The sequence below is a fragment of the Prionailurus bengalensis genome, chromosome C2 (assembly GCF_016509475.1).
Source record: "Prionailurus bengalensis isolate Pbe53 chromosome C2, Fcat_Pben_1.1_paternal_pri, whole genome shotgun sequence".
NCBI lineage: Eukaryota > Metazoa > Chordata > Mammalia > Carnivora > Felidae > Prionailurus > Prionailurus bengalensis.
Window position 1 is genome coordinate 132,514,990 of NC_057350.1, and position 22,762 is coordinate 132,537,751.

Here is a 22,762-nt window from a genome sequence, read left to right on the forward strand (position 1 = left end):
ACACACACACATATATATATATATACACGCAACCTAAGTGTTGCAACCTAAGTGTTGTTTAGATACATAAATGGATGGTGTGTGTCACACCACATCTTCTTTATCCATTTATGTATCTAAACAACACTTAGGTTGCTTCCATAATTTGGCTATTGTAAATAATGCTGAAATAAACATAGGGATGCATGTATCACTTTAAATTAGCATTTTTTTATTCTTTGGGTAAATACCCAGTAGTGCAATTACTGGATCATAGGGTAGTTCTATATTTAATTTTTTGAGGAACCTCCATATTGTTTTCCACAGTAGCTGCACCAGTTTGCATTCCCACCAACAGTGCACAAGGGTTCCTTTTTCTCCACATCCTTGCCAACACTTCCCGTTTCTTAAGTTTTTTATTTTAGCCACTTCTGAGGCCAAATCTCATAGTAGTTTTGATTTTCATTTCCCTGATGATGAGTGATGCTGAGCATCTTTTCATGTGTCTGTTGGTAATCTGTATGTCTTTGGAGAAATGTCTGTTCATGTCTGCTGCCCATTTTTTAATTATTGGTTTTGGGGTGTTGAGTTGTATAAGTTCTTTATATATTTTGGATACTAACCTTTATCAGATATGTCATAGGCAAATATGTTCTCCCATTCCATAGGTTGTCTTTTAGTTTTGTTGGTTGTTTCCTTTGCTGTGCAGAAGCTTTTTATTTTGATGTAGTCCCAATAGTTTATTTTTGCTTTTGTTTCCCTTGCCTCAGGAGACATATCTGGAAATATGTTGTTACAGCTGATGCCAGAGAAATTACTGGCTGTGCTTTCTTCTAGGATTTTTATGGTTTCAGGTATCACGATTAGATCCTTAATCCATGTTGAGTTTATTTTTGTGTATTGTGTAAGAAAGTGGTCCAACTTCATTCTTTTACATGTCACTGTCCAACTTTTCCAATACCATTTGAAGACACTGTCTTTCATGAATAGACACTTCTCCAAAGAAGACATCCAGATGGCCAACCGACACATGAGAAAATGCTCAACATCACTCATCATCAGGGAAATACAAATCAAAACCACAGTGAGATACCCCCTCACACCTATCAGAATGGCTAACATTAACAACTCAGGCAACAACAGATACTGGCGAGGATGCGGAAAAAGAGGATCTCTTTTGCATTGTTGGTGGGAATGCAAGCTGGTGCAGCCACTCTGGAAAACAGTATGGAGGTTCCTCAAAAAGCTAAACATAGAACTACACTACAACCCAGCAATTGCACTACTAGGCATTTATTCACGGGATACTGGTGTGCTGTTTCGAAGGGACACATGCACCCCCATGTTTACAGCAGCACTAACAATAGCCAAAGTATGGAAAGAGCCCAAATGTCCATCGATGGATGAATGGATAAAGAAGATGTGGTGTATATATACAATGGAGTATGACTCGGCAATCAAAAAGAATGAAATCTTGCCAATTGCAACTATGTGCATGGAACTGGAGGGTATTATGCTAAGTGAAATTAGTCAGAGAAAGACAAAAATCATATGACTCCACTCATATGAGGCCTTAAAGAGACAAAACAGATGAACACAAGGGAAGGGAAACAAAAATAATATAAAAACAGGGAGGGATACAAAACAGAAGAGACTCATAAATATGGAGAACAAACTGAGGGTTACTGGAGGGATTTTGGGAGGGGGGATGGGCTAAATGGGTAAGGGGCACTAAGGAATCTACTCCTGAAATCACTGTTGCACTATATACTAATTTGGATGTAAATTAAAAAAAATAAAAAGTAAAACAAGTTAAAAAAAATGAAGACACTGTCTTTTTCCCCTTACATATTCTTTCTTTCTTTGTCAAAGATTAATTGACCATATAATTTTGGTTTATTTCTGGGATTTCTGTTCTATTCTATTGATCTATGTGTCTATGTATGTTATGTGCCAGTACCATATTGTTTTGATTACTACAGCTTTGTAATATAACTTGAAGTCTGGAATATCTCCAGCTTTTTTTTTCTTTTTCAAGACTGCTTTGGCTATTTGGGGTCTTCTGTGGTTCCATACAAATTTTAAACTGTTTGCTGTAGTTCTGTGAAAAATGCTGTTTGTAGTTTGATAGGGATTGCATTAAATTTGTAGACTGCTGGGGCGCCTGGGTGGCTCAGTCTGTTAAGCGTCCGACTTCAGCTCAGGTCATGATCTCGCGGTCCGTGGGTTCAAGCCCCATGTCAGGCTCTGTGCTGACAGCTCAGAGCCTGGAGCCTGATTCACATTCTGTGTCTCCCTCTTTCTGTGACCTTCCCCTGTTAATGCTCTCTCTCTGTCTCAAAAATAAATAAATGTTAAAAAAGATTTTAGACTGCTTTGGACAGTACACACCTTTTATTTTTTATTATTTTTTATTTTTTTCAATATATGAAATTTATTGTCAAATTGGTTTCCATACAACACCCAGTGCTCATCCCAAAAGGTGCCCTCCTCAATACCCATCACCCACTCTCTCCTTCCTCCCGCCCCCCAGCAACCCTCAGTTTGTTCTCAGTTTTTAAGAGTCTCTTATGCTTTGGCTTTCTCCCACTCTAGTCTCTCTCTCTTTTTTTTTTTTCCTTCCGCTCCCCCATGGGTTTCTGTTAAGTTTCTCAGGATCCACATAAGAGTGAAAACATATGGTATCTGTCTTTCTCTGTATGGCTTATTTAACTTAGCATCACACTCTCCAGTTCCATCCATGTTGCTACAAAGGGCCATATTTCATTCTTTCTCATTGCCACGTAGTACTCCATTGTGTCTATAAACCACAATTTCTTTATCCATTCGTCAGTTGATGGACATTTAGGCTCTTTCCACCATTTGGCTATTGTTGAGAGTGCTGCTATAAACATTGGGGTACAAGTGCCCCTATGCATCAGCACTCCTGTATCCCTTGGGTAAATTCCTAGCAGTGTTATTGCTGGGTCATAGGGTAGGTCTATTTTTAATTCTTTGAGGAACCTCCACACTGTTTTCCAGAGTGGTTGCACCAATTTGCATTCCCACCAACAGTGCAAGAGGGTTCCCGTTTCTCCACATCCTCTCCAGCATCTACAGTCTCCTGATTTGTTCATTTTGGCCACTCTGACTGGCGTGAGGTGATATCTGAGTGTGGTTTTGATTTGTATTTCCCTGATAAGGAGCGACGTTGAGCATCTTTTCATGTGCCTGTTGGCCATCTGGATGTCTTCTTTAGAGAAGTGTCTATTCATGTTTTCTGCCCATTTCTTCACTGGGTTATTTGTTTTTCAGGTGTGGAGTTTGGTGAGCTCTTTATAGATTTTGGATACTAGCCCTTTGTCCGATATGTCATTTGCAAATATCTTTTCCCATTCCGTTGGTTGCCTTTGAGTTTTGTTGGTTGTTTCCTTTGCTGTGCAGAAGCTTTTTATCTTCATAAGGTCCCAGTAGTTCATTTCTGCTTTTAATTCCCTTGCCTTTGGCGATGTGTCAAGTAAGAAATTGCTACAGCTGAGGTCAGAGAGGTCTTTTCCTGCTTTCTCCTCTAGGGTTTTGATGGTTTCCTGTCTCACATTCAGGTCCTTTATCCATTTTGAGTTTATTTTTGTGAATGGTGTGAGAAAGTGGTCTAGTTTCAATCTTCTGCATGTTGCTGTCCAGTTCTCCCAGAACCATTTGTTAAAGAGACTGTCTTTCTTCCATTGGATGTTCTTTCCTGCTTTGTCAAAGATGAGTTGGCCATACGTTTGTGGGTCTAGTTCTGGGGTTTCTATTCTATTCCATTGGTCTATGTGTCTGTTTTTGTGCCAATACCATGCTGTCTTGATGATGACAGCTTGGTAGTAGAGGCTAAAGTCTGGGATTGTGATGCCTCCTGCTTTGGTCTTCTTCTTCAAAATTCCTTTGGCTATTCGGGGCCTTTTGTGGTTCCATATGAATTTTAGGATTGCTTGTTCTAGTTTCGAGAAGAATGCTGGTGCAATTTTGATTGGGATTGCATTGAATGTGTAGATAGCTTTGGGTAGTATTGACATTTTGACAATATTTATTTTTCCAATCCATGAGCAGGGAATGTCTTTCCATTTCTTTAAATCTTCTTCAATTTCCTTCAGAAGCTTTCTATAGTTTTCAGCATACAGATCCTTTACATCTTTGGTTAGATTTATTCCTAGGTATTTTATGCTTCTTGGTGCAATTGTGAATGGGATCAGTTTCTTTATTTGTCTTTCTGTTGCTTCATTAGTGTATAAGAATGCAACTGATTTCTGTACATTGATTTTGTATCCTGCGACTTTGCTGAATTCATGTATCAGTTCTAGCAGACTTTTGGTGGAGTCTATCGGATTTTCCATGTATAATATCATGTCATCTGCAAAAAGTGAAAGCTTAACTTCATCTTTGCCAATTTTGATGCCTTTGATTTCCTTTTGTTGTCTGATTGCTGGTGCTAGAACTTCCAACACTATGTTAAACAACAGTGGTGAGAGTGGACATCCCTGTCATGTTCCTGATCTCGGAAAAGGCTCTCAGTTTTTCCCCATTGAGGATGATGTTAGCTGTGGGCTTTTCATAAATGGCTTTTATGATCTTTAAGTATGTTCCTTCTATCCTGACTTTCTCGAGGGTTTTTATTAAGAAAGGTTGCTGAGTTTTGTCAAAGGCCTTTTCTGCATCGATTGACAGGATCATATGGTTCTTGTCTTTTCTTTTATTAATGTGATGTATCACGTTGATTCATTTGCGAATGTTGAACCAGCCCTGCATCCCAGGAATGAATCCCACTTGATCATGGTGAATAATTCTTTTTATATGCTGTTGAATTCGATTTGCTAGTATCTTATTGAGAATTTTTGCATCCATATTCATCAGGGATATTGGCCTGTAGTTCTCTTTTTTTACTGGGTCTCTGTCTGGGTTAGGAATCAAAGTAATACTGGCTTCATAGAATGAGCCTGGAAGTTTTCCTTCCCTTTCTATTTTTTGGAATAGCTTGAGAAGGATAGGTATTATCTCTGCTTTAAACATCTGGTAGAACTCCCCTGGGAAGCCATCTGGTCCTGGACTCTTGTTTGTTGGGAGATTTTTGATGACTGATTCAATTTCTTCGCTGGTTATGGGTCTGTTCAAGCTTTCTATTTCCTCCTGATTGAGTTTCCGAAGCGTAGTACACACCTTTTAATAATATTTTGTTTTTCCAACCCATGGAAATGGAATGTCTTTCCATTTCTTTGTATCATCTTCAATTTCTCCCATCAATGTTTTTATAGTTTTCAGGGTACCTACCTGTACTCTGAAACTTAACTCTCATCTCTTTGGTTAGGTTTATCCTTAGTTATTTTATTATTTTTGGCACAATTGTAATTGGGGTTGTTTTCTTAATCTCTCTGCTGCTTCATTATTGGTGTATAGAAATGTAACAGATCTGTACATTGTCTTTGTATCCTATGACTTAATGAATTTATCAGTTTTAGCAGTTTCTAGTAGAATCTTTTGGGTATTCTAAATATAGTATCATGTTACCTGCAAATAGTGAAAGTTTTATTTCTTCCTTAACAACATGGATGTCATTTCCTTTTTCTTTTTTATTTTTTTTGTCTGATGGCTGTGGCTAAGACTGCCAGTACTATGTTGAATGAAAGTGGTGAGAGTGGACATCTTTGTCTTGTTCCTGATCTTATGAGGCACTCAGTTCTTCCCCACGGAGTATGATGTTAGCTGTGTTTTTCATATAAGGTTGAGGTATGTTCCCTCTAAGCCTACTTTGTTAAGGATTTTTATCAATGGATATTGTGCTTTGTCAAATGCTTTTTTTTGCATCTACTGAAATGATCATATAGTTTCTACCCTTTCTCTTACTGATGTGATGTATCACATTGATTAATTTGCAAATATTGAATCACCTTTGTAACCCAAGAATAAATCCTACTTGATCATGATGAATAATTTTTTTAATGTATTGTTGGATTCAGTCTGATAACATTTTGCTGAGTTTTTTTGCATCTATGTTCATGAGAAATAGTGGCCTGTAGTTCTCTTTTTGTTGTTGTGTCTTTATCTGGTTTCGGTATCAGGGCAATGCTGGTCTAATAGAATGAATTTGGAAATTTTCCTTCCTCTTCTATTTCTTGGAAAAGTTTGAGAAGAATAGGTATTAACTCTTCTTTAAATGTTTGGTAAAATTCACCTGTGATGCTATTTGGTCATGGAATTTTATTTGTTTGGAGTTTTGTTTTTTTTTTTTTACTACTGATTCAATTTCATTGCAGGTAATTGGTCTGTTCAAATTTTCTATTTCTTCCTGCTTCAGTTTTGGTAGGTTACAGGTTTCTAGGAATTTATCCATTTCTTCTAGGTTGTCCACGAGATAGTTTATTTTCTATAGGAGACATATTTAGACCTATACAAATTAAATATTTTGAAATGTAGATTATAGATTTGTGATCAGGAATAACATATAGCATTTCTCCATTTAAAAACTATTCTAGAGGTTGCTTATGGTGAATATAGTATAATGCATATACTTGTGGAATCACTATATTGTACATCTGGAGCTAATGTAACACTGCATGTAAATTATACTCAGAAATACCCACAAAAAACTAGTCTAGAGATTGGATCAAGATAGTGATAACTGCCTCACTTTTCCACCCAAAACTCCCAGAAATATGAGGAATTTTCAAGAGGAAATTCATAATAGTGTTAGACAATTGTTATATGTGGGCAAGAATTTTCATAAATGTTCTAAAAGAATGCAAAAAGAGGAACCCAAACCTAAAACACATAGAAGAATGTTGCCTCTACGTCCCTCTTTCCACAGCAGCAACCAGCTCAATAATATGCCCTGTATGGCTTTTCTCACTTCCCTGTCTCCCTCACTCGCCCCACTCATTGGCTCTGTTTCATGAAATCACCCCCTAGATAAACTTCTTACACTCCATTTTTTGTTTCAAGGCTCTGATATTGGGGGAATTCAGACAAGTTTTGGTGTTTCCCCAATATCTAGGACCTCAATTCTAACTTCCTTCCTTCTTTTCTTCCTCCTTCCCTCCATCCCTTCCTTCCTTCCTTCCTTCCTTCCTTCCTTCCTTCCTTCCTTCCTTCCTCCTCCCTCCCTCCGTCACTTCCTTCCTTCCTTCCTTCCTTCCTTCCTTCCTTCCTTCCTTCCTCTCTGTCTCTCTCCCTCCCTCCCTCTCACCTTCCACCCTCCCTCTCTTCCTTCCACTCGCTCTATCTCCCACCTTTCCTCTCTCAATCTCTCTCCAGATTTCACCCAGGATATTCACTATTAAACTCAGCACCATTACTTCAAACCTATCTTTCCAACTTCTCACTTGCCTCTTTGGGTGATGAAACTTGGGTTCATCCTTGACCTTCTCTTATCAATCTGACATATCCACATAATTTCAAGCCGAGTCATTTGAACTTATCAAGTTAACTCTCATCCTTCCATGTCCTGCCCACTGCTGCCATATTGTTTCAGGTCATACAACCACATGCATGGATATTATAAAAGGTTCCAGACTGATATTCTGAGTTTCCCTCTCTCCTCTCTATAATTTATTACCCAGTCTTCCTGAAGCTCTGATCATAGTTCCACTCAAAAGGATTCTGTGGCATCATTGTCTATAGTACAAAATAAAGCCCTCTACAACTTGATGTCAACCTACCATTCCTCACAACTTCATCCATGTATCCCAAGAGCCATTCCAACTGACCTACTTATCATTCACTCTAAAAGTACCATGAGTTCCCACATCTGTGCCTTTTCCAACTCTGTTCCCTAAATCTGGAAAGCTCTGACTCATCTTTCACTTTATTCAAAGCCTACATTGGGTCAAATATCACTTCTTCCAAGACCTTCATTGATTCTCCCAAGTAGAAACATTAACCCTTTTCTGATCTACTTTAGCATTTAGACTGTACTCTTTTTGGCACTCTTATCACTTGTTTTGAATTAGAGTATAATTTACATTAAAATGCATAAATCTTTTGATGAATTTATCACCCTTGTAATCATCCACTTGGGTCAAGATATAGAACACTTCCAGCATCCAAGAAATTTCTTTGTGCCCCGTTCCAGTCAAAATCCCCTTCAAAGGGTAATCTCTATTCTAAGACTGTCTTTTTTTTTTTAATTTCATATAAATGGAGCCATAGAAGATGCACTCTTTTGCATCTGGCTTCTTTCACCCAACATCACATCTCTGAGATTCATCCAGGTCATGCAAATCAGTTGTATGTCCTTCTTTTACTGCAGAAGACTATACCACAATTTATTCAACCATTCTATTATAAATGGACATTTCTCAGTGTTTTGCTATTACAATTAAGGCTTCTATGGATATTTTGTACATGTCTTTTGTTGGACACAGGAACTCATTTCTCATCTCAGGAACAGAATTACTGGATCACAGGGTATTTGAGTGTTTAGGTTTTTTCTAAAGTGATTATACCAGCAATGTAAGAGAGTTCCAGTAGCTCCACATCCTTGTCAGCACTATTATTGTCAGAATTTTTTTTAGCCCTTCTGGTGACTATGCTTTCATTTCTATATAAATTACAACCACAAACAACAACATTTACAGAGTGCTTAACAGACTTCAAACTTTTTAAATGTGTAACATCTCAGTGAATATTACAGTCCTATAAGCAAGTAGGGAGAGTCCCATCATTATTCCTATTTTATAAATGAGAAAATAAAGGCTCAGAGAGGTTAAGCAGCTTGCACAGGGCCATGATGCAGGATGTAGCAGAGACTCTGCATCTGATACATCCACTTGTTACAGGGTTTATAGTTATTTGGGTACATGCTTTATCTCTGCTAGTTTGCTAACAGTTTTTAAGGTTAGGTCTTATTTTTAATTTATCTCTGTTTAATAAATGAATAAATGAACCTAAGAATAAAATTTAAATTTCTGTCTATGCAGAAAAACTTTACAATGGTTGGTTATGGTAACAATAAATAAACACCACAATTTGTTATCTGAATCATAAAGGATGGTATTTCAGGAACACAGACACACAAATATCCAAACATTTAGCTCCATTTAATAACTTTCTTAAAATGTTGAAGGATTCAAAAAAAAAATTTAAATCCTCTCTTTGAAGGACTATTTTAAAATCATTTACTATTAACTCATTTACTAGTAACCACACCAAACATATTGCAAATATTTGGATTACTAAATCAACCAGATTTCAGTTTTATATTTTGCACAGAGAACATAAAGGTTGTCACTTTTATATGTGAAGATGACATATACATATGTGACATATACATATTTCCTTATGTATAAGCTAACACATATGCATGGAATAGTAAAGAAAAGAAAAGAAATACTAATACAATTGTATACACATATGTCTACATTCAGCAGCTTTGGGTAGTTTATTAAAACATTATTTGATATTCTTTTATCATTGTTTCTTAGGAAAGTTTAACATCATTCAGAAAATTTTTATGAGTTGTCAATAAATCAGTAGCTATTTGTATCATCGAGCATGTGTTTATTTTTGTTTTGTTTTGTTTTCTACCTCTGTATTTTCTTTTTTCTCCTATGAAATTTATTGTCAAATTGGTTTCCATACAACACCCAGTGTCGAGCATGTGTTTAGAAGATACATGGCAAAGCTCAGTATAATCTGGTCACTTTTTATGCATCCAGAAACCATAGGAAACACATGTGAGCTATCTGACATACATGTGTAGCCAGACCTTGATGTATTCTATAAATTTCAACCTTTGTTTAAGAATGTTATCACATGTTCCACCCAGTGCTAAGTTGAAGGCTAACAGGGACAACTCCGAGTATCTGCTTTTGTCTATGTGTGTTCCTCTTTTCAAATGTGGTCATGCCATTTTGTATATCTATAAAACATCCAAAAATTATTACTTTTGACATATAAGAAATATAATTAAAAGTTTTAAAATACATGTTAAGGCAGAGATTATAATTGCAAGTTACAGACAACTGAACTCATAAAACATACTTTGACCTTCTGTATCAGATATTTCACATCAAAACTGACTTGGTCTAAATATTTATCTCTCTAAGTCCCAAGAATAACTTTTGCCTCAATTACTCAGCTCATGTTGGGATGTAAACACAGCTAACTTGTGCACTGACACATTCTAAGTTGATTGTGCAATTCATTTAGAGCATGCTAGGTATTTATAGTTCAAGCCTGTTGTAAAATATAAGAAATTCATAGCATGCTAAAGGTATCTGAGAATCACTTGTAAACACAGGAGATGATCAGATAAATGAGAATGTGTTTAATACAAATTTCTGTCTTGTATTCAAGGCCAACTTGATTTCTAGAACAACAACAAAAACGGCTATTCAAGTAAATCTTTTATATTGAATCATTCAACAGTTTCTTCATGGAAAAGCATATTGCAGATGTTTAACTACAGTCATTTACCTTTCACGATTGCTTCCTTTCATTCTACCCCCAAAATTCATTTTTCAGGTTCAGACATGACTGTTAAAATTGTGTCCCTCAGTAACAAATGAACATACCTTTCATGCATGTAGTCAACTCCTAGCAACAGCTGGATAAACCATTCGATTATCTGACTTTCCGGAAAGGTTTTTCCAGCTTCTTTATATTCCTGAATTTTACAATCCAGGTCTCGGCCCTGAAACATAGTAGCATAATTTTTCATGTTTTTCTTTCAGTTAAGATTTTAAAATCAAGCTCTCTCTACAATAATTAATATGTAACAATCACTGTTTATCACAAGAAAGTGAGGGCACATTGCCACTCTGAACTATCACTGACAAAGAGTCTCTCCTTGGCCGAACTCTTGCCAGGCTCCTTTGAGCTCTCTTCTCAACTAGGCCTCACCCTTGGCTTTAAAAGACTTGAATAAATACTAACACACTTCTAATAGTTCAAGGCCACATCCCCAGGATGACCCTAGTCTTCCTTAAAGTGCCTGCCTAAGAAAACTTACAGCTGCCAAAAGAATTTACTGTTTGTTCCTGCCCGCATCTCGAGATAGGGATCCCTGTCTCCTGGTTTCTGTGGAAGGGTAGGGACCTAATTTCAACTACTGCCAGTTAGCAAACCCAGATACATATGAACCAACTACCTTCCTGCTTTCTCAGTGTTTCCCCTCCATGACTGTTCAGGTTCCCACTGTTTTCTCCCTTCTTCCAGTCTCACTATTTATCATCCAGGCACTTCTGCACATATCAGAATATGTGCACAACAACAAGAGGTCAGCTCTTTCCCTGAGTGCCAGTTACCACATAAACTGTTTTCACCACTTTAAGTAATGCCCGCTGTGTTTATCTTTGACATCACTCAAGGACAAAACCCTTCTGAAAGGTTTTATTTTATTATGTTACTTAAATATTACCTAAAATGTATTACATTACATTACATCACATATTTACATGTGTCCACATAAAACTAGGAATGACTTTTCTTATGCTTAGAGTTTTATACAACTATAGAAGCCTGACATATATACAAAGTAAAAATAGAAAGCCAAAATTAAAAATGAATGCTAAAATTAAAATGAATGCTATTAATTTAATATAAAGTGATGATGTTTTGGTGAAACTAAATCAGTCCTTATGTTGTGCATATGGCACTGGCTGCTGGAGTTCAGATTCTTTTCAGTTTGGCATGTCCAGACTAACATGTGTTTGGGATGACTTAACTCTCCTTTTGTCTATTTAACTACAGTAAAATTCCCAGGAATACAGCAACTGTTGATCTAGGTGGGGTCCAAACACATCATTTAAACATTTAGTCAGTCTGTTCTACTTCTCACTGGTGATAGAAAGAATAATCCTCAGTGCCAAAAATGAATCATGATCACAGTGACAAACATCTAAAGTTACCTAGCAGAGTCTGATATAAGGCCCTTTCTGATTGTGCTAATATTAATGTATTTCAACTACCATAGAAATGAATACACAAAATGTTAAATTCTCTCAGAGAAGCCCTATACCTGATCCCTTTTACCTTTAAACACTGAACAATTAAAAACAACTCAGGAAGTGTTTCTCTGAAAACAAGGAGTGAAATGCAAGTGTTTAGGATATGCCAACAACACAGCCCTACGAGAGAAGAGAGGTATAAGCCATGTCCCTAAGGAACATAAGGGCCAAACATTAAGCTACTTACAGACTATGCCTGACAGAGTTTTCATTGTTAAATGCAAAGGAAAAGCATTTATAAGCAAAGAAACAACCAAAGGGAAATTACTTCTAATCAAACAACATTAGGTCAACCAATCGACTCGCTTGTAATGATTTTTTTATTTCCTTTCAGTGCAATATACAAATAATTTGCCTCCCATATTCTCACCTTCCACAAGGGCATGACAAACGAGAAGGGGCATATCAAACCTCCTGCTTGGGGCGCCTGGGTGGCGCAGTTGGTTAAGCGTCCGACTTCAGCCAGGTCACGATCTCGCGGTCCGTGAGTTCGAGCCCCGCGTCAGGCTCTGGGCTGATGGCTCAGAGCCTGGAGCCTGTTTCCGATTCTGTGTCTCCCTCTCTCTCTGCCCCTCGCCCGTTCATGCTCTGTCTCTCTCTGTCCCAAAAATAAATAAACGTTGAAAAAAAAAAAAAAAAATTTTAAACCTCCTGCTTGTATCCTAGGTCACATTTAATTTCCTGCTGGATTTTCTGGGCTAAGGAGATCAAAGCTTGTTGGAATTCAAAAATACAGTGAATTGAATATTTGACTCCTTGTCAAAAGACTATCATTTTCTTCTTTCTCCAAACCTACCTTTCTTTATATCCCCTCTCTTTTTAATCCTAGAGTTTATCAAAGTTCTATTGGATCATACAAGCTGTACTATCATAAGGTTTCTATAAGTTGCACAAAACATTTTTTGACAATAGAATATTACAACTTCCTGTGAAGTAGACACGAAAGCCCTTCAGATGACAGGTAAGCTACCAATGTATATATATATATATTTCCAATCCAGGCTCTTCTATCCAAGAGGACTCTAGCAAAACCTCTCTCTCTCTCACACACACACCTCCACACCCCCACATACTAATTTTAAAACAAAAAGCAAGATATCCTTTCAATATCCCATTTAGATTCTCTGAATATGATCAAATATCTCCACTGTCAGAAAGATAATTATATATGTTGCTGTGTCCTTCCTTAATAGCTTCAGATGAGGAGTGATGGATGGATGGATAGATGGATGGGTGGAAGGAAGGAAGGGAGGAAGGAAGGAAGAAGGAAAGAAAAAAGAAAAACTTGCCTTATAGAAATATAATCCAACCCACTGTTTCTTACTTTAGAAAGGTCATACAAAAGTACAATTGTCCCTATGAAAACAGACTTTGCATATGTAATTGTCTACCCCAATTGTAATAACACTAAAATTTGGAAAAATTCATGTGTTAAAATAGCATTCCTTTCAAGAATTTATCCCAAATAAATTATATAAATGTGAATGTTTTACACATTTGTATCAGCTTTGGTATTGCTTTCTTTGTGAGTGAGTAGAATTATGTCCTTTGTGAGTTATCTTGCCATGACAGGAGCACACTCCCTGGGTGACATTTATTGTTAGTCTGACAATTACCTCCTAATGCTCTCTCCTCAAGTGGTAACTGAAACTTGCTTATTTGTTTCCTGCATTTATATTAAGTATGTGCACATTTTCTGGTGACTATATGTGTGTGTATACACACACACACACACACACACACACATATATATGATTTCTGGTGACTATATATATATATATATATATATATACACACACACACATATATATGTGTATATATATATGTATATATATATATATATATATATATATATATATTTAGACTATTAAAAAAGAGAAAAAGAATAGGGCCTTCAATAGTAGGCCTCAAAGTGAAATGTCAAAAGGATCAAGCTCCCCCTCGCTCTCTGAGTAGAACCATAAGAAGGAAAACTGAACCAGTTCCTAACATTGAGCAAGGAACCTGTTTAGTTGACAAGAAGATAGAACACCAAAAAATTAATCAGAGAGCTGGGCCTCATGCTCATCAAGTTGCTACCCCTACAATTTTCATTTTGTATGTTTATCTCTAAGAAACATTATTTGCTTTGCATGTACTTTGTTCTTTAATAAATACTCTGTAGATTATGTTCTTAGGATTTAAATTAGGTAATCAAGTCCCTCACAGATTAAGATAAAAAATTATGCTTTTATATCACAACCAAAGAAATATATTTTTTGTGAAGCAGATGGATTTTGAAATATGAATATGGAAAGCATTTATGACTTTCTTTCTCTAAGCCATCTTCCAAGTAAAAATCAAATGTTTTTGATAAAATGTCTTACCTCAGTTTAAGTTCTTATTACACTATCTGCAGGCTCGTTGTTTTCTCAACTTTGTCTTTGAGAAATATTTAATGATGACTTTTATTGCTAAGAAAAACTTTAGTGAAGAATATTGACTTTTACTTAAACCAATATTAATGTTGCCTCAAGTCTATATTGCTCACAGAAAATGCTCTTTCAGTAATATCACCCCTTGAAAGTTGCAAATAAAGCCTTGATGTTAACTTCTGAAGTTTTGAAAATCTGTAACCCAAAATGCACCATTTGCTGGGTTACTGGCCTCTCCTCCCTCCCCCAGCCCAATTAGCCAACATCAGATTGACTTTGAAATGCCAAGACCTTGAAGGAATGAAGAACAACTCAAATACAGTGTCTAAACTCCATCTTTGATTCCATTAAAAAGTTTTAAATCCTAAAAGCATTTAATTACAAAAAATTAATCCCTGTTTTTTTAAGTCTTCAACAGAAGCACTTACAACCAGTTTAAAAAGCCAAAGTAGAACATTCTCAGAAGTCTGAATACAACAAAACTGCAATGCCCAGAGCATATACAAAGCATGAAATAACCTCTGGATTCTAGAGTTGGGAGGAGCTTGAAAAACTGTTCTGCCCTACTTCATTTTAAAATTAAAAAGTTGCTCCTTATTAAGTCATTTGGTTGACATCTTCAATGCTGCTCTCTAACACTCCACATCACCTTTCAATAAGCTTCTAATACATCCTTCCTGTGGACTTCAAATTTTAGCAGGCATCAGAATCACCCATGTTTCTTGTTTAAAATGCAGGGGCGCCTGGGTGGCGCAGTCGCTTAAGCGTCCGACTTCAGCCAGGTCACGATCTCGCGGTCCGTGAGTTCGAGCCCTGCGTCAGGCTCTGGGCTGATGGCTCAGAGCCTGGAGCCTGTTTCCGATTCTGTGTCTCCCTCTCTCTCTGCCCCTCCCCCGTTCATGCTCTCTTTCTGTCCCAAAAATAAATAAACATTGGAAAAAAAATTTTTTTTAAATAATAATAAAATGCATATTCCTGGACCGCATCAATAGACACTGATTTAGTAAGTCTGGAGGTGACAAAAGAATCTCTATTTTTAAACAAGCATCCTAAGTGACTCTGGGACAGGTAGTCCATGGACCACATTTTAACAAATGTTGCTAGATAATAACACAAATGGGCCATACACTTAATATTTCACCCATCAGTGGCAACATTTGGTCCAACAGTTTGAAAAATTCCAAAGGAAAAAGATGTACTTCGGACAGGGCTGAATAAGAATCTTTTTATAATGACATATTTTTTCAAAAACACCAATAAATGGAGGTGGAGGGGGTGTGAAGATCATCTGTCGTTATGTTGTAGAACCCGAAGACATTCCCTTGGCATTTTGGAAGTGCACTGCAATGGAGTGCAAAAAAGTGGAGGAAATGGTAGGCCACACCATGCTCTTAAAAGCAAAATAAGAAAACTAGGTTTCTAAATAAGTACTAAATAATGCCATGTAGTATCATGATGTTCAAGTTTGATAATACAAATGAGAATTCCTGGGTTTAGCTGCTAATTTCTTTTTCCAAATTCTTTTAGAGTAAGTGTTCTTCCTGGTGATAGAAATATACATGAATAAAAATAAAATAGAACTTATTTTTATCTCAAGTGACATGAAATGCTTTCTTCTATAAATCACTGGGTTGCTTTTAAAATAAACTATTTGAAGTGGATTATTCTATTTTTGAATACTTATATTTATATTTATATAAAGTCATATGTCAGTTAAAGCCACACCCCCAATGCTGTAAATTCTAATGGATTTATGAATTGCTTTGTATTAGTGTATTAAGACACATCTTTTAAATAAAACTACTTTTGCTTTTCAATTTTTACATTAACAATTTTAAGTAAAAATTTGTGGCCTTCCTTTTTTTTTTTTTTAATTTGTATTTTAAGTAGGCTCCATACCCAAATGGGGCTGGAACCCATGACCCTGAGACCAAGAGTTGCATTCTCCACTGACTGAACCAGCCAGGCACACCTCAGTGGCCTTACTTTTTAAATTTGTTGTTAAAAGGTTAAAATATATCATGGCTTAAACAAAGAAAGTAAATAGAACAAATCAGATTAATTAATTAAAAATCATGAGTAGATCCGTTCAGGTATATAAAATCAGACCCTCGGGCCGCCTGGATGGCTCAGTGGGTTAAGCGTTTGACTTGAGCTCAGGTCATGATCTCACGGTTGGTGAGCTTGAGCCCTGCGTCGGGCTCAGAGCCTGGAGTCTGCTTCAGATTCTGTCCCCCTCTCTCTGCCCCTCCCCGCTCACACTATCTCTCTGTCTCTCTCTCTCTCCCATATATAAGTAAACATTAAAAAATTATTTTAAAAATCAAACACTCCCATGATTTACAGTCCTCCCTAACTGCCACAGAACTGACACAGAGCAAATTCAGGAAGGCCTACCTTCTCCAGGATGGAACTGCCCAGAAAAACCAGAGAGGCCTGATAGGATATACCTTTCTAAAGATAATGTTTAGTTCTTTCAGTCAGCAGCAATCCCAGGAAAGCAGGCCGTTGAAGACAGCCGTGATATGTGGCTACCCGGAGCTCATACTGGGAAGGATGGTGCTATAGACTGAATGTTTGTATCTCCCCAAAATACCTATGTAGAAACCCTACCCCACCTCAGTGTGATAGTATTAGGGGGTGGGGACTTTGGGATATGATTAGATCATAAGGGTGGAGGCCTCATGAATAAAATTAGTGTCTTTATAAAAGAGACCCCAGAGAACTCCCTCACCTCTTCTTTTTTTCTTTGAGAGAGAGAGGGAAAGAGAACGTGGGCACGCATGCGTGTGCGTACACACATACACACACACACAAGCCGGGGAGGAGCAGAGGGACAGGAAAAGAAAGAATCTTAAGCACGCTCCACATCCAGCCCAGAGCCTGACACGAGGCTCAATCTCACAACCAACTATGAGATCACGACCTGAGCCGAAATCAAGAGTTGGACACTTAACCGACTGAGCCAGCCAGACAACCCTCGCTCACCTCTTCTAGCATGTGAGGACACAGCAAGAAGATGACCACTTATGAACCAGGAATCCAGTCTTGACCAGACATTGAATCTGCTGGAATCGTGATTTCAGACTTCCAGCCTTCAGAACCGTGAGAAACAAATTTATGTTGTTTATAAGCCACCGGGTCTGTGGTATATTGTTATAGCAGCCTGAATGGACTAAGACAGACGGTCATGAATCAATGTCACAATAATCAATAACCTACGAGTCTCCCTCAACTGTAACAAAACAATTTGGATGTTAGTGGCCCCAGACAGAGCTTCAGGACAATAAGCAGTGGCTTTAAAAGGACAGAAAAAGATTTTTCTTTAATTGCAGACTCAACGCATACCCAGTATTATGAAGTTACAAGGACTCTCTGAGAGCTGAGAGCTAGTAAGCCTGATTGCTACATGTCATTGCCAAATTCACTACTGACACTTACTAGAAGTTCAAGATTGTTAAAACTCAGCCTACTTACTTCGTTTATTTAAATAGTTTTAAATAAGTTAAAAACATAAGAGAACATTTCAAATTTTCTTTTGTACGGTACAAATAAATCTTTGGCAAGTACTTGCTTGAAAGTTGCTATCAGACTCATTAGTGTTTAAGAATTTGCATGTTTCCTCCTTCTGGCATGAATCATACTAAAGGTTACAAGTCAAACTCAGAGTTAAAAATGAGCCTGCCTTCCAGAAAACAACTGGAAAGGGGAGAGGGGAGCAACAATGAAATAATGAATGATTATAAATAACAACTTCCATTACTGGCAGTCTACTAGGTGCAAGGTTCTGAGAGCCATTTTTTCAATATTCATTATTTCAAATCCCTAAAAAAAAACTAACAAAAGAGGTGTTGATACACTATCTTAATAGCAGGAAAAGGATCACAGAAATGAAATAACTTCCTTAAGGAAATAGACCAAGATCTGAACACAAGTCAGTGTAATGACAAAGTCCACCCACTTTCCACTATTTCAAGCCCTAACTAGTCTCCTACTGAGAGACATAAAATACCTAATAACATCATCATCATATTAAAATATGTATGTGTGTACAAACTGATATACTTGTGTTTTTGTGTTTATGTATAAAAACAAAGATAAAGATACCGAGTGTAAGTGAGAAAAAGCCAAGAAAAGGAAATGCACGTATATATATATATATATATATATATATATATACACACACACACACACACACACACACACACACACACACATGAATTGTGAGATGATTACCACATTCAAGTTAACTGACACATCCAATACTTCACATAGTTATCTTTTTTTTTTTTTTTTTTTTTTTTGGTGGTGGTGTGAGCACTTGAGATCTACTCTCTTGGCAAATTTCAGGTATACAGTACAGTATTGTAAGCTATGTCCCTGTGCCCAGAACTATATTCTAGATTCCCACATCTTGTTCATCTTATAACTGGAAGTTTTCATTTTGTGTAATTTACATAGGCTTGATTAGTGTAGCTATGTAGAAATTTGTGCTTAGGGCCACAATTTGAAACATGTTTGGTTAACATTGTTGGTATGAGCAATAAAACAACCAATGTCTTCTAATTCATGTCCATGTACAGGTAGATAATTACATGCTTGGGGAGGTAGGAACCATGGACTATTTGGTTGACTCTATTAAATATTAAGGAAGGAATTAGAGCGATCCAAGTAAAAGAAAAAAAAAAAGAGCAATTTTCCCAATACCCCTGGTCCTCGTTCTGCCCTAGATGAAATTCAATATTCTAGCCATGTGACTGCCATAAAATCACTCCACCTCTCTGGGGTCCTGTTTCCTCATCTATAAAATAAAATTAATTAATAAGAATCTACCTCTCCTTGAAAAAGGATAAGGGCACGTTAAGAGGACACAAGAGCCAACCTGAAGGAACCCCAACAGCTAAAGTTGGAACAGTTTGAACAACAAAACAAAAATGACAGTATTGGGTTATAACCCATAGAATAAGATAAATATTCATGAGTTCATGCTGATATAAATAAATAACTGAATACATAAATGGGAAAGGGACAGTAGAACAGCTCTTCCTTATAAGAGAATCCCAATTAGTAAATATAGAAAGAGTGAGGGAAATACATAATCACCATTAGCAAAATATCACAGTATAAAGTACTCCAGGCAACCTTTACTGAAAGATGCTAAAATCTGTGGGTGAAAGTTTGAGGAAAAACAGGGTATTAGCATAGTCTCAAAATATTTTTCCCAAGATACTTATCCATTACAAAAAAAGAAAATAGTAACACCGTAATGGAGAAATCCAGCAGACACAACTTCTCTCAGTCAAAGTTAACATCACCAGTAATAAGCTGCACTAGCATCATGTTCCCTCTTAATATGATGTAGTGAGAAGGACATCACATCACTTGTGTGCTTCCTCAGAATATAGAACCTCAATCTAATCACAAGGAAACATCAGGCAAATCCAAACTGAGAGGCCTTCTACAAAATAAGTTACCAGTAGTCATCAAAAGTATCAAGGTCATAGAAAACAAGGCTGGAAAAGGGAACTGTCACCGACAAGAAAGGAATAGGGAGATGCAACAATTATACACAACGCAGGATCCTAGATTGGGCCCTGGAACAGACAAAGACACTAGGAATTAAACTGGTAAAATATTAATACCCTGGCTTTGATTATTATACAATGGGTATATAAGTTGTTAACATTAGGAAATGCAAACACATTATAATTAAAAGTGAAGTATTAGGTTCTTAAATCATGGCCCATGCTTTTCTACTTCTTAGCTTTTTATCACATTATTCCCTTTAACTAAAATGTCCCTGCCCCATCTCCCTTGACCAAATCCTTTCCATACTTCAAGTTCAAATATAATGCCAGCTCCTCCATGGTTTCCATAGTCCATTTCTCTCTAGTCTTAACTTGCACAGGACTTTAACCACCTCCTTCCCTCAACACTTACCATATCTAGCTTGTACTTTTGCTATTGATAGAAATGATTTGTTTATTCTACCAGACGGGTTCATTAAAGAAATATTATATTATCTCTGTTGCCCCACACTCTCTAGAATTATACCTGACACAGATTTGGGGCTCAATAATGGCTTTTGGAAAGACTCCTGACTATCATTGCCTTGGTGAATTTCAAACTGTTAAGGAACCAATAAATAATCTAGAATGCCAATTTATTCACATGCAGTGAGAGCTACAGCTGCCAAGACAACAGGGAGCTCATGTCAGTTTAGCCAGAAGATTTTTTCCTGTTAGAAGAGGCATAAGTGGAGAGCTGAATTATAATCAGAAGTTGCACATGGAGCAAGGAGAACAGGCCAGGTAATTATCATAGCACCTAATGAGGTGGCCTGAGCATAAAACCTAACCCACCACCAGAGCCAGAATTCCCCGTTCTCCAGTCCAGGCCTCATCTTTGCTCAGTGCTCCATACACACTGACCAAGTTTTCCTTTATGGCTCCATTTTTCTGCTTTCACACTAACCATTCAACTTTTTTATGCAGCTCTCAGCCCTGGCTACACATTAGAATCACCTGGAGAGCATTCAAAACTCCTGACGTCCAGATAAAAATCCAGATCAATTAAATCAAACTTTCTGGAGATGGGTCTTAGGTCTTGTGATTTTTGAAATCTCCTCATGATTCTAATGTACAGCCAAGGTTGAGCACTACCATTACGCTAAGATAGTTTCTGTTTAGTTATGTTAATATCACTAAGCGGAAAATAGGCGTGCCTGGGTGGCTCAGTCGGTTAAGCGTCCGACTTTGGCTCAGGTCATGATCTCACGGTTCATGAGTTTAAGCCCCACGTTGGGCTCTCTGTTGACAGCATGGAACGTGAAGCCTGCTTCAGATTCTGTGTCTCCCTCTCTCTCTCTGCCCCTCCCTGCTCTCTCTCTCTCTCTCAAAAATAAATAAACGTTAAAAAAATAAATCAATAAAAATAAAATTTTAAAAATATCACTAAGCAGAAAATAGACAAGTCCAACCTTTCCTGCTTTCAGCTGATAGCATTATGGTCTCTCTCTGCTGAAGATACATGGGCTATACTCACCTATACTCTACTGCATCTCCTAAGTTAATGCCCAGGTTTCTGGGGATGCCTTGTCCTCACCCAGGTGGGTAGGTAGTACCTCACAGCCCTCCAGTGCAGTACATTGTTAGGTGTGCCAGCAAAATAAGGTAGGACAAAATGCTTTTGACATATGTAACAGGTAGAAGGATCCAATACTTTATCTTTTACCATTAGTCTTTGACAGAAATGAGGTGGGAGGCAGCTGCAAGCAAGTAATATAGAATTCGTCAGAAAAAAAAAAAAATTTCTGATTGCTAATTGCTTTGTGGCTCACTACGTGGGTCCCTGATATGATACAAAAATTAATCAGAAAAAGATCAATCCCACACATCTAAAGTCTGAGACGGTTCATACCATGCATAATGTACTGAGTGCCAGGAGACATATAATGCTATGTGGTGGGGGTGGGGAGGGATTTCCACCAGGAGATTATTGAAGTCTTTGTAGAGGAGGTACTGTTACTGCTGGGCCTAAGAGGATGAGTAGGATTCGAAGATGTGGGGTTATGAGAAAGGACACTCTGGAAGGAATGGCCCAAGCACAGATGAAGAGGTGTGAAACTGTGCAGGACACACAGGAAATGGCAAGTAGTCCCACTTAACACTGGGTGGTGGGGGTGGGGGCGGGGGAAAAGAGAAGACGTCAATATTTGAAATACTCTTCCATTTTGGCAGTTTTGGAACTATTCCCCATCAAAGATTTGGTTAGATCTTGACAAGAAGTTGTGAGAGTTCAGTTGTTTGCTGTTGACGCTCTTATCTGATGTTATGTGCCCAAAGGGTTGAGTGGTAGATCCAGCAGTCTCACAAATGCATTTATATATTTGGATCTTGCAAGGTCCCATATTAAATTACAAAAGAGCAAACTTGGAGAGAAAAAAGACCAACTATTTCAATGGTGATAGCATTTTTCCAAGAGGTACAAGTTTGGCCATCTGCTATTTCCAGCATGATTTTACCTCAATAAAGAGAGGATAATGCCAGAGTTGTGCGAGTTAAGAGCAAATGTGGGTCTGATAATGAGAAATATCTCTGTTAACAACAAGAACCAGCGATCCGCAAACGTCATTCCTTAGAAGTCAGATAAGTGACAGTCTGACAGCTCAGCAGCCTGGAGCCCAGGAAGACCCCTCAGTGGTTCCCCTGCCTGCCTGTGGCTGTCACCATGGCAACGCCCCTCCCGGGAGAGTAGCTCAACCCTTGGAAACCACCAGCATTCAAAAATTAACACAGATGATCCTGGACTGGATCCTGCGAGAGAAAAAAACATACAGAAATATCCTTTCCAAGGACGTAATTGGGACAAATGGGCTAAATTTGAAGATGGACTGCGGATAGGCCTCAC

At 37.6% G+C, this 22,762-nt stretch overlaps 1 protein-coding gene across 3 annotated transcripts in view; it reads right to left on the bottom strand.

Annotated features, from left to right (window-relative positions):
• Nucleotides 1-22,762, bottom strand: part of NEK11 (NIMA related kinase 11) — a 275,516-nt gene that overhangs the window by 203,678 nt on the left and 49,076 nt on the right. For all 3 annotated transcript variants that reach the window (XM_043595419.1, XM_043595417.1, XM_043595420.1), the window contains exon 4: nucleotides 10,506-10,624. In XM_043595419.1, the coding sequence (XP_043451354.1) occupies nucleotides 10,506-10,624 (119 nt within the window). The remainder of the gene's footprint in view (nucleotides 1-10,505; nucleotides 10,625-22,762) is intronic.